The sequence below is a fragment of the Myotis daubentonii genome, chromosome 1 (assembly GCF_963259705.1).
Source record: "Myotis daubentonii chromosome 1, mMyoDau2.1, whole genome shotgun sequence".
NCBI classification, from domain to species: Eukaryota; Metazoa; Chordata; class Mammalia; order Chiroptera; family Vespertilionidae; genus Myotis; species Myotis daubentonii.
In genome coordinates this window covers 141,263,849-141,275,915 of record NC_081840.1, presented here as the reverse complement: position 1 = coordinate 141,275,915, position 12,067 = coordinate 141,263,849, and the positions used below count along the sequence as shown (strand labels likewise).

Sequence of the window (12,067 nt, the reverse complement as noted above, 5' to 3'; positions counted from 1 at the left end):
TTATTTTTTTATTTTTATTGAATTTATTGGGGTGACACTGGTTCACAAAATTATGTTTCAAATGTACAATTCTATAACTTATCATCTGTATATTGTATTGTGTCTTTGTCACTCAAAGTCAATTCTTCTTCCATCACCTTTTATCCCCCCTTTACCTTTTTTTACCTCCCCCACCCCCCTTTCCCTCTGGTGATCACCATATTTTGTCTGTGTCTATGAGTTGTTTGTTTGTTTTTTGCTTAATCCCTTCACCCTTATCACCCAGCACCCTACTCCCTTCCCCTCTGACAGCTGTTAGTCTGTTCTCTATATCTATGAGTTTGTCTCTATTTTTTTTATTTAGTTCATTAGATTCTACATACAAGTGAAATAATATGGTACTTGTCTTTCTCTGACTGGCTTGTTTCACTTAGCATAATACTCTCCAGGTCAATCCAGGCTGTTGCAAATGGTAACATTTCCTTCATTTTTACAGCCGAGTAATATTCCATTGTGTAAATATACCACAGCTTTTTTTATCCACTCATCTATTGATAGACACTTGGGCTTCTTCAAATCTTTGCTATCATCAAACAAAGTGCTGCATGAATTTAGAGAAAAGGGAACCCTTGTGTACCATTGCTGGGAATGAAGATTGGAACAGCCACTGGAGAAAGCAGTATGGAGTTTCCTCAAAAAATTCAAAATGGAACTGTATTATGACCCACTGATTCCACTCTGGGAATATATATGAAGAAAACAGAAACACTAATTTGAAAGAATATTGCACCTGTATGTTCATTGCAGCATTATTTACAACTAGAGGCCCGGTGCAAAAAATTCGTGCACAGGGTGTGGGGGGGGTCCCCTCAGCTCAGTCTGCTGCACCCTCTCCAATCTGGAACCCCTCGGAGGATGTCTGTCTGCCTGAATCGGGCCTAAACCGGCAGTCGGACATCCCTCTCACAATCCGGGACCACTGGCTCCTAACTGCTCACCTGCCTGCCTGCTTGATTGCCCCTAACTGCCCTCCCCACTTGCCTAGTTACCCCCAATGGCCCCACCCCCCGCTGGCCTAGTCACCCCTAACTGCCCTCCCGCTGGCCTGGTCGCCCCTTACTGTCCCTCCTGCCAGCCTGGTTGCCCCCAACTGTGCCTCCCACCGGCCTGGTCGCCCCTAACTGCCCCCAACCCTGCCAGCCTGGTCACCCCTTACTGACCCCCATGCTGGCCTGGTCGCCCCCAACTGCACCCCCTGCCGGCCTGGTAGCCCTTACTGCCCCCCATGCCAACCTGGTCATCCCCAACTGCCCCCCAGAGGGCCTGGTCACCCCACGCAGCCTGTTGTTTGGTCGTTTGGTCATCTCTTACTAATCCCCCTGCTGGCCTGGTCACCCCACGATATTAAGGCTAAATAGCCCTAGATTAAAGGCTACCATAATTCCATACCAACAGAGCTTAAATTCAAGTCTTGAAAGCTAATCTGCAGGCACTTTAACTGTATTCCAAGTAAAGCTGCTCTTTAAAAGAAGAACAAAAAATTTCGACACTTAGCAATTACTGGGAAGAAGCAGGAAAGTGGGAATCAAAATTAGGAAATATAAATAGACTAAAAAAACAATAATGATAAAAAGCAGACAAGAATTTTAGACAGCTATTATAAATATGTTGAGGAACTTAAATAAAAGCATGAACATAATAAGGAGATAAATAGAAGATATAGAAAAGAGCAAAGTGTGTCCTAGCTGAGGGACCCTCCCCCCCGAGTGCACAAATTTTGTGCACCAGGCCACTAGTAGCTAATATTTGAAAACAGCCCAAGTGCCCATCAGTAGATGAGTGGATAAAAAAGCTGTGGGGCATTTACACAATGAAATACTATGCAGGTGTAAAAAAGATGGATCTCTTGCCTCTTGCAAAAGCATGGATGAACCTGGAGACTATTATGCTAAGTGAAATAGCCAATCTGAGAAAAACAAATATCACATGACCTCACTTATTTGTGGAATCTAATGAATAAAACTAATTGACCAACAAAATAAAACTCGAAGCATGTAGGCATGGAACAGACTGACATACCTCCATGTGGGGGTGGGGGAATGAAGAGAGATAAACCAAAGAACTTACATACTTATATGCATAGCTCATGGACACAAACAATAGAGTGATGAAGACCTGTGTGGTAGGCAGGGCCTGAGCAGAGGGAGATTAAAGGGGTGGGGGGGGGTGGAGGAATGGGAGATATCTGTAAATACTATCAACAATAAAAAATAAAATAAAAAATTTAAATGTGACATAGTTAAAATTAATAAAAAAAATATATGCAGAAAAGTCAACCACCTTACCTCTGAAAAATCATTCCTTTCTGCTTTCTGCACTGCAGACTCTGCCATCCAGTTCTTCAGCACGTATCTAGGATTAATAGCTTAAACAAAAGGGGAAAGCACTTATTGGAACCATAAATTACTAGGTCAACACAGATCATATGAAATTACAGCTGAAATTAGATAATATTCAATAACTTTGCTGGAAGGCTCTAATGAGAAAAATTACCAGCATTAGTCAATTTTGGCTGTTTATAAATAACTAGAGGCCAGTGCATGAAATTCGTGCACAGGTACGGTCCCTAGGCCTGGCCTGCAATCAGGGGCATCTTCCCCAGCTGCTGGCATCCAGCCCTGCCCCCCGCCACCACCCACCCCTAGTTTCCCATTCATCATCGGGCAATTGGAGCCTGCCGGCTGGGGGAAGGAACCAAGAGGTTGGCTGTTCCCACCTGCTTGCTGGCACCGTCCCCCGCCACCAGATGCCATGTGTGGGGTGACCGGTGGGGCGGAGGCCTTGGCCTAGCACCACCCATGTTTGTTGCCACCCACCCCAGGTTCCCTGTTCGCCATCGGGCAATCAGAGCCTGCCGGCCAGGGGGGAAAACCAAGAGGTTGGCCATTCCCGCCCACTTGCTGGCCCCATCCCCTGCCACCAGTTGCCCTCTGTGTGTGGGGTGACTTGTGGGGCGGGGACCTTGGCCTGGTGCTGCCCACATCCACTGCCACCCACCCCTGGCTCCCCATTCCCCATCAAACTATCAGAGCCTGCCTGGCCAGGGGAAGGGACTGAGAGGTTGGCCAGCAGGCCCCAATCAGGCAATCAGGATCAGGGCCTGGGGGGCTGGGGGCAGCTCCTGTGTTGAGCGTCTGCCCCCTGGTGGTCAGTGCATGTCATAGCGACCAGTCATTCTGCCTTTCGGTCGATTTGCATATTACCCTTTTATTATATAGGACTAGAAGCCCGATGCACAAAAATTTGTGCACTGGCGAGGGGGAGGGGGAGGGTCTCTCAGCCCAACCTGTGCCCTATCACAGTCTGGGACCCCTCGGGAGATAACCACCTGCTGGCTTAGGCCCGCTCCCCTGGTGGCAGATGGCACGCCCGATCCCGCGGTGCCTGCCCCGTCTCCCCCAGGCCACACACGGCAGGCCCAGATCCTGCGCTGGGGCAGGTGGCGGCTCAGGATCGCGCTGCCACCAGCGCAGGGTGGAGCAAAGGGATCTACCTGCAGTATGCAAATTTAATGGCCATCTTTGTTGGGTTAATTTGCATACTCTTCTGATTGGCTGATAAGTGTAGCGAAGGTATGGTCAATTAGCATCTTTGTCTTTTATTAGTGTAGATGTGCAATATTTTTTACCTACTGGTACAGAAAAGACTTTCTGAGCATTATGAGCAACATGTTTTCTTTCCAGTGTTTCAGAATTAAGGTGCCTACTTCACTATGTTCAGTTCGCTAAGCATTTCATAAAGCATGGAGAAAGCAGTGAGTTCATCTGAATTAAGCCCTTTATTCTAAGTGGAGAGGGGAAAAGTTGCTGCTTTTAAAATCTTCAATCACAGAATTAAGGTCTGACTCAGGAGGACTGCTTAGTGCTAATGCTGCCAAGAGCATACAGAAAAGGTTACCTGCAGGCAAAATTCTTTATACATTGATTTTTTTTTATAATAACCATGCATTTTGAAATATTAAAATGCATTGTAACAATGGTACATGTAGAAAAAATTCCAGAAACTGTCTTTATTTGAGATGAGACCTTTCCAAAATAATTTATCAACTGGGTGATATAAGGGAAGTCCTAGAGGCCTGCAGAAATTACCATTCTAGTAGAGTAGAATAAAAGAGAAATTTTCTACAGAGTTCATTTATCCATATAAAAACATATATTTATTTTTTAAATATATTTTTATTGATTTCAGAGAGGAAGGAAGAGGGAGAGGGAGAGATAGAAACATCAATGATGAGAGAGAATCATTCGTCAGCTGCCTCCTGCATGCCCCCTACTGGGGATCAAGCCTGCAACCAAGCATGTGCCCTTGACCAGAATCAAACTTGGGACCCTTCAGTCCGCAGACAGGCATTCTATCCACTGAGCCAAACCAGCTAGGGCTATATAATTTTTTTTAAAGAAAATAGTAATTATCTTTGGGAATACAGGGATTTTTTTATTCTTTTTACAAGTCTGCATTTTTCAAATTTTAAAGAGTTCATAGACAACTACTTTAAAATAAAAACCCCTGTACACAAAATATCGATAGGCCATCTTTGAACAAAAAGAAAACTACATGCAATAAAAATTGTGGAAGCACTCAGCCTAGGCAGAGGGAGAGTGGAGTCATCCAGTTAAAAGTTTGACATATTTGTCATTTGCTAGAAACCCACCAACAAAATACTGTTAAAATACATTGGGAATTGCAGCTATAAACAGAACTTGCCTAGGAGCAATTCTCCTAGGAAAGGGACCCAGAGGCAGAGGTTCCACCATTCCCCACATCTTCATCCTCCTCCTCTCCACAGGAAGTTGAGGAAGCTAGCAGGGCAGGCATTTGGGTCAGGAGCCGGCATGGGGCAGCGGGCCTGGGGAAGTTGGCATCGAGCAGTGACCTTGGTTGAGTCTCAGTATATGAAGAGTGCCTTCCCTCCCCACCCATGGTCCCAATATCCTGGCCTGGCTTTTTTCCCTAAGAACGTGTCCATTCCATGACCTTCCGTTTTCCTCCTCTCTCATCTCTACAGCATTCTCACTCATCCCAGCCTCCAGGCAACCTGCACTAAAGTAAAAAGCAAGTTGAGAAGCCCCTTTCCCCATATCCACCAGTCCCAGCCCCTCTCTCTCTTCCCCCAACAGTCCTCAAATAAAGCCCATGTCATGGGGGAGGGGAGGATAAAACATGCAGTCAGTACCTGACTATTTAGTAAGGGGCCATATTACAAATATACTAACTACTTAAAAACCATAAAATTATAGATGTGTTTATAAGATTCTTTGAGGAATTATCTAATTCTGTACATTTTTCCTGGTTTACAACTGTTTGTGGATTATTTCTTTGGGCATTAAAATTTTAAGCAGTGGGGTAAGGAATATTATGTCCAAAACAAAAATCCAACTAGAGTTCCACATAATTTGATGATCACTAATGGACTAAAATATAGGCTACTAAAGGGCAGGTATCTAATTAACCTTTGTAGTTTCAGCTTTATAAGCAATGTGACTACCCAAAAAATAGCACATAATAGGGGCTTAATATGTTTGCTGAATAAGTAAATTTAGTGCTGGGAAAAGAGAGATAAGATAATGTGTTATGAGTACATCATAATCTCAAATAAAACATGTCATTGGAAAATATCAATGTATCAGAAATTCAGCAGAGCCAATGGGCATAAAAAGCTGAACACACACACACACACACACACACACACACAGAGGCTGAACACTTCAATTTATTAAACTCAACTAATCTCTAATGGGCTGGCAATGAAGCTGGAAAATGATAGTTTGATTTATCATGTATTTAAAAAAATAAAAATATATAAGTTAAAATAAATCTGACTCAATTGTTAAGTAGTTATTAAAATAATTTAAGAAAAAATTATTTCAAATTAGCATATTCAACCTTTTCTCCTTTCTCTCTTTTTTTGATGCCCCAGAGGAAGGATAAAGTAGAAAATTTCTCTTTTATTCTACTCTACCAAAGGTCAAGTCTCCAATATGAACTTGAGGCCACTATTAAATTTACACTGAAAGGAAAAATAAGACATTTGGGCGGCTAGCTATCTGAATCTGTGCCAGTAACCTGCATTCTGACGCACGCTCTTGCTTGCCCATTAACTCCATTCTTGCCTGTGATGCCTGTCCTGACTTGCGGAACCTGTTTCCCGGAATACTCCCCTTTTACAGAGGCCATAAACCATGGACCATATACAACCCCCTGAGCATGCTGGCAGCACTGGCGCCAGACAGGCCTCTGAGTGTAATCTCACTTCCCCCATGCCAATTCACGGGGGCTGCAAAGCCCGAAAGAAGTCCAGAAGCCTGATCCATATTTGGGGGGCAAAGGAACTAAGGGTATAAAGGGAAAGCTTCGTCCATATTCATCGCTCAGGATTTGGAGACTGCCTCCCCTGCGTCACGGCACTAGTGCATTAAAGGCTCCTATTCTGACTCCCGAGTGCCCAATTGATCATTCTCCCGTGCCACCGGGCAGCTTATCTATAACAACACTATCACCTTAACTCAGCAATTTTCAACGTTTTCTGTCTTATGGTGCACACAAACTAATTACTAAAATTCTGCAACACACCAAAAAAAATGTTATATTTTTTGCAGGTCTGACAAGAAAATAGGTATAATTTTGATTCATTCATACCAGATGGCTATTATTGTGTTGACTGTTGTCATTTTTTAATTTAACTATTTAAGGAAAAAGAGGTCAGTGCCCCTTACTAAACAGTCAGGTACTGTGACCATGTGGAAGATACCCCTGATGGTGCACGCAGAGGGCCAAGAGAAACACTCCACGTGGGACGCAGCCCCCACCTGCGTGTGTGTCTGACTTGCAATGAGTCTAGCATTCTCTGTGTGATATTTTCCAAAAGCAGTAAGTTTGTGTTGAGCCAGTCCCAGTTTGGGCCAATGCATTCTCTCATGATCAGTGGCATACCATTTGCAAAATGGTAGACAGAAAGTCAATGGAGTAGGCCGAAGGTTGTATTCTAAAATGAGGTTCAAATCCAGGATTTCAACTTAAGTTTGCCTTGAGCTCTAAATAGCTGTGTGCTAATCAGCTGACCAATGAAGACAAAGATTCTTCTGAGCATGCGCCACAAATTCACGACTAGGCCTGGCTGGTGTTGCTCAGTGGTTAGAGTGCTGGCCCACACACCAAAGGGTCATGGGTTCGGTTGCCCTGACTGGGCATGTCCCTGGTTTGCAGGTTCTATTCCCGGCCCCCTATCAGGGAGTGCAGGAGGCAACCAACTGATGTGTCTCTCTTACATTGATATGTCTCTTCCTTCACTTCCACTTTCTAAAAAATCAATGGAAAAAATATCCTCAGGTGAGGATTAACAAAAACAAAACAAAACAAAATTAATTACTAGGCATGAAGAAAAGCAGTATTACACTGACAAGTTTTTAGAATTACCACCAATCTTGTTTTATTGCAGATGGAGATATTTTAGGGCTTTTAAAAAATATCTCCCTAGCGTAATGCTGGAACTACCTAGAGCAAGTATGTCAAACTCACGGCCTGCCAGTCATTTCATTGACATGACTCAGTTGACACTAGTAGTTTTCTATACAAGCCCTAAGTAAAGCAAAATATTAGGATACTCTTTTTCTTTGCTGTAGCCTTCCATAATTTATGAGAAGCACCTGGTAATTAACCCCCAAGATTGTTAACCCCTCTGATTCAAATAGCCCCTCTGTTCAAACTGCAAGACATGTTACTTTCAAGGCTACATTTTTCATACACCTCCACCCTGCTGTTTTTATAACTCAGGGATAATTGGTAGAAAGTTCCTCCCTGCCACCACCCCTTCAAACAAGCCTTTTTTGAACTTTTCATAACTTTTGCTCTAAGAATGTTTTGCAGGCTTTGGAAAAATATTGATAAGGCACCTCCCTAGGACATCTGCTCTGGACTGTTTCCTAAAGAACAAACAAATTACAATCCCCTTGATGTCTGCTCAATCTCAGCCCCCAAATCCCTCTCCCTTCCTTATTGTTTAACAACAGCCAGGGCTTAAAAGGAGAGCTGCCCTTTGTTTTTTTGTCCCTGGATTAATTAGCAATGCACATCCCTTTCCCTTAGTGTTAAGTAAAATAAACTTCCTCTCTGCATCTATCTCCTCTCTCAATTGTGAATTCTTTCACAGCCTATATCATCAGCCAAACCCTAACAAAGAGTACCTAAGGATTTATGTTCTACTTTCTTAACTTCTTTAATCTTGTTGGAATTCACATTGAAAAATAACTTCTATTTTTTCTTTCTCAAAGCCAAGAGTCACATAGCAAACTGAAATCAATATATAAAGGTGATTTATTTTTAGAGCTATCATTTGAATGTGTATTATGGCCCAGGCACTGTAACAAGACACTTTACATGCATTATTGTTCATCATTACAACATGCTTGCAAAATATCCTAATTTTACAAAGCTAAGGGCCTTAAAACTTGGGAGAGTTAAATATCTTGCAGATTACACATCTAAAAAGTGGCAAAATGAAAAAATTCAGGAACCAAAATGGGAGCATGGGTAAATGTTGGTAAATGGTGCCTACCATAACCACATCAAAATTACAACTAAGATACAGAACAATGATCATTCACAACCACCTGAAAGCTGGCTAAAGGGAAGTCCTACAACTAGAGAAGTAAAGAAGAAAACACAGTCATCCCACTTCTAGGAATATATCCTAAGAAACCTGAAACACTCATCAGAAAGAATATATGCACCCCTATGTTCATAGCAGCGCAATTTACAATAGCTAAGACTTGGAAACAGCCTAAGTGCCCATCAGAAGATGAGTGGATAAAACAACTATGGTACATTTAGACAATGAAATACTGTGGCAATAAAAAAGAACTCTTACCATTTGCCACAGCATGGATGGACCTGGAGAGTATTATGCTGAGTGAAATAAGCCAGTCAGAGTAAATAGCATCACATAATCTCACTCATATGTGGAATCTAATGAACCAAATAAACTGATGATCAAAAATAGATCCAGAGTCACAGAAGCATGAACAGACTGTTGAACCTCAGAGGGAAGGCAGGAGAGGGTGGGTGGGAAGAAATAAACCAATGAATTTGTATGCATATATGCATAACCTGTGGACATGGACAATAAGGTGGTGAGGGCCTGGGGGGAGGAGCAGGGAGGACGGGATTGGGCTGGAAGAGGTTAATAGGGGGAAAAGGAGGACCTATGCAATACTTTCAACAATAAAGATTAAAAAGGAAGAAGGAGAAGGAGAAGAAAGAGGAGGAGAAGGAGGAGAAGGAGGAGGAGGAGGAGGAGGAGGAGGAGGAGGAGGAGGAGGAGGAGGAGGAGGAGGAGGAGGAGGAGGAGGGAAGGATGAGAAGAAGGAAGAGAAGGAAGAGGAAAAGGAGCAGGAGGAGAAAGTACATGAGACTAGTAGGAGGGGCAGAGAGTAGAGGGGTTGAGAGCCTGTGCTGGGAGGTGAAAGTGGGTGAGGAGAGATCAATGGAGGAAAAAGGAGAAATATGTAATACTTTCAACAATTAAGAATTTAAATTTTAAAAAAAAAGAAAAAGAAGAAAGCACACAGAGACTGATAAGGGGGAGGCACGGAATAGGCTGGTCCAACACCCATGGATGTGGCATTTTTTTCAATAGGGAGGGATATTTCTGCTGTGGAGGGCTCCCATGAGGAGCAAGGGGTCCCAGCACCACACCAGATCCCCAGCTCAGGGTTCCAGAGCTGGGAAATGAAGTCCCTGTAACTTCGGGCTGGAAAAACCAGCAGGGATTATGGCTGAGTTACCCAGGCATTTCCTTTTAAAGGAAACTTACATGGACTTACTTCCTCTGAGCTCCAGCACTCCCTTTGGAGCAAAAGCTCAGGGGATCCAGAGACATACAGGGAGCAACTGGACTGTCTGGCATTGGGGCAAGAATTTAGGGACAGCTTTCTCCCAGACAGGGATATTCACAGGGGCTATTGCTCCTATGCTGGGACCTTCCCTGTTGCAGAGCTGACTGGCAGCCATATCTGAGTTTCCATCAACCTGGCTCACACTGTTTGCTCCACCCTGGTGATTCCCTGAGATCCCACCCCATCCAATTTGCAGCCCCATCCAAGCTGTTTGCAGCATCTTTTCCATATGAATGGCCTGTGCTGGTTCAGGCTTCAGACTTTCCTAAAATCTCTCAAACAAGCAACAGCTGGTGTCAGCGAGCCCTATACTTATCAATAAGGGGCCCAAGACAGCTTGGCATTGCCTGGGCACTTCTAAGCCCAACACAAGTAGCAGCCATCTAAAGATTGCTCTGTATCTTCTGCTGGGTGGCTCCAGGCAGTGGCTGATTTTGCTCCTCCCAGGAGACCAGAGCCAGTGCACCTGATGGACAGTTTCAGACCATACCGGATCACAACTCTACAAATCCACAAGCAACACACTCAAGGGGAAGACTCAGTGAGCACAAAAGCCCCCACTGAAGCAAGTCCTGCTCCATAGAGGTGTCTCCTGCACAGCAGCTCTTCCACTGTAGTAGCAGCTGGTCTTCACAGCTGATTGGCCTGGAGGTCAATTCCTCCTTATAATACCAACAGCAATCAAGGCTCAACAACAAGACTGTGCACACAGCCCACACAAGGGCACACCTAGAGTGCCCAGCACAGGTGACTGGGGAGGCTGAGCCACTGGGCCCTACGGGACACGTAAAACACAAGGCCACTTTACCAATTCCAGGAGACATAGCAGATCTACCTAATACATAGAAACAAACACAGGGAAGCAACCAAAATGTGGAGACAAAGAATCATGTCACAAATGAAAGAACATGATAAATCTCCAGAAAAAGAACTGAATGAAATGGAAGCAAGCAAACTACTAGATCAGGGGTGGGCAACCTTTTTGTGAGTGCAGGCCAAAACCAGCAAAATCTCTGACTCAAAATTCTTCTGCATGCCAACCCTATTTTTTTGAGAACATGTTACGCCTACTTGATATCTCTTAAGGTGTACATATGTGAAGAACCTTGAAGAAACAATAAAATTCATTCAAGTGACAAAAACACAGTATATGATGATGAAAAATACATTTATTTTTTAATGTATACGTGTACACTGATAGTCCGACAGAAAACTTTATGACTCCATTTGATATTATCAGTGGGACTTTGCTGCTGCATCACTGATGACAGAGATTTTACATCAAGTTTATATTTCATGACCTTCAGAGATATGCACGAGCTACTACTTACATCTGTCAGGCTACTCCTATTATGAGACTTAACAAAATTCATCACTGAGAACAAAGATTCACAAGCGTATATGGATGAAAATATGGAGAGTAATGCTGTTGCAAAGTTTTTTTAAACAGATAAAATTTTCTGGAATGGCATTCCAAGTCCTCAATAGTTCGTTTTCGACAATATTGAAATTGCTCTTCCCCTCTCTCATCAATCTATGTCTATGGTCTTTAAGATAACTTGTCATGTAAAATTATTTATTTATCTAAGATGCACCTATACTGAATTTATCTGAAAAATAAAAAAGTCGATATTAAGAAAAAAATTGTAAATGGAAGATTATAAAGAGAGTGCCAGCAAAAGTTACTGGCATGCCATGTTTGGCACGTGTGCCAGGGGTTGCCCACCCCTGTACTAGACACAAAGTTCAAAACAATGGTTAAAAGGTTGCTCAAGGATCTTAATAAGAGCTTCAAAGGACTTATTGAGATTTACAAGGATCTTAATGAGAATGTCAAAGACATGAAAAAGGGCCAGTCAGAAATTAAGCATAAACTAACTGAAATAAAGAATAATTTACAGGGATTCCATAGTAGAGTAGAGAATTCCAAGAATCAAATATGAAAAAACAAAATACACCCAATCAGAAGAGAAAAATGAAAAAGGAGTTCTGACCAGTTTGGCTCAGTGGATAGAGCGTCGGTCTGCGGACTGAAGGGTCCCGGGTTCAATTCCATTCAAGGGCATGTACCTTGGTTGTGGGCACATCCCCAGTAGGAGGTGTGCCGGAGGCAGCTGATCAATGTTTCTCTCTCGTCG

General features: G+C 43.2%; 1 protein-coding gene across 5 annotated transcripts in view; it reads right to left on the bottom strand.

The window, feature by feature from the left end:
• LOC132214257 (protein adenylyltransferase SelO-like) overlaps positions 1-12,067 on the bottom strand; it is a 64,794-nt gene that overhangs the window by 5,168 nt on the left and 47,559 nt on the right. For 4 of the 5 annotated variants that reach the window (XM_059661169.1, XM_059661207.1, XM_059661178.1 and 1 more), the window contains 2 exons: positions 2,325-2,404; positions 2,107-2,172 (listed from right to left, as the gene is read on the bottom strand). In XM_059661169.1, coding sequence (XP_059517152.1) covers positions 2,107-2,172; positions 2,325-2,404 — 146 coding nt within the window. The remainder of the gene's footprint in view (positions 1-2,106; positions 2,173-2,324; positions 2,405-12,067) is intronic. The other variant, XM_059661197.1, reaches the window with a different exon arrangement.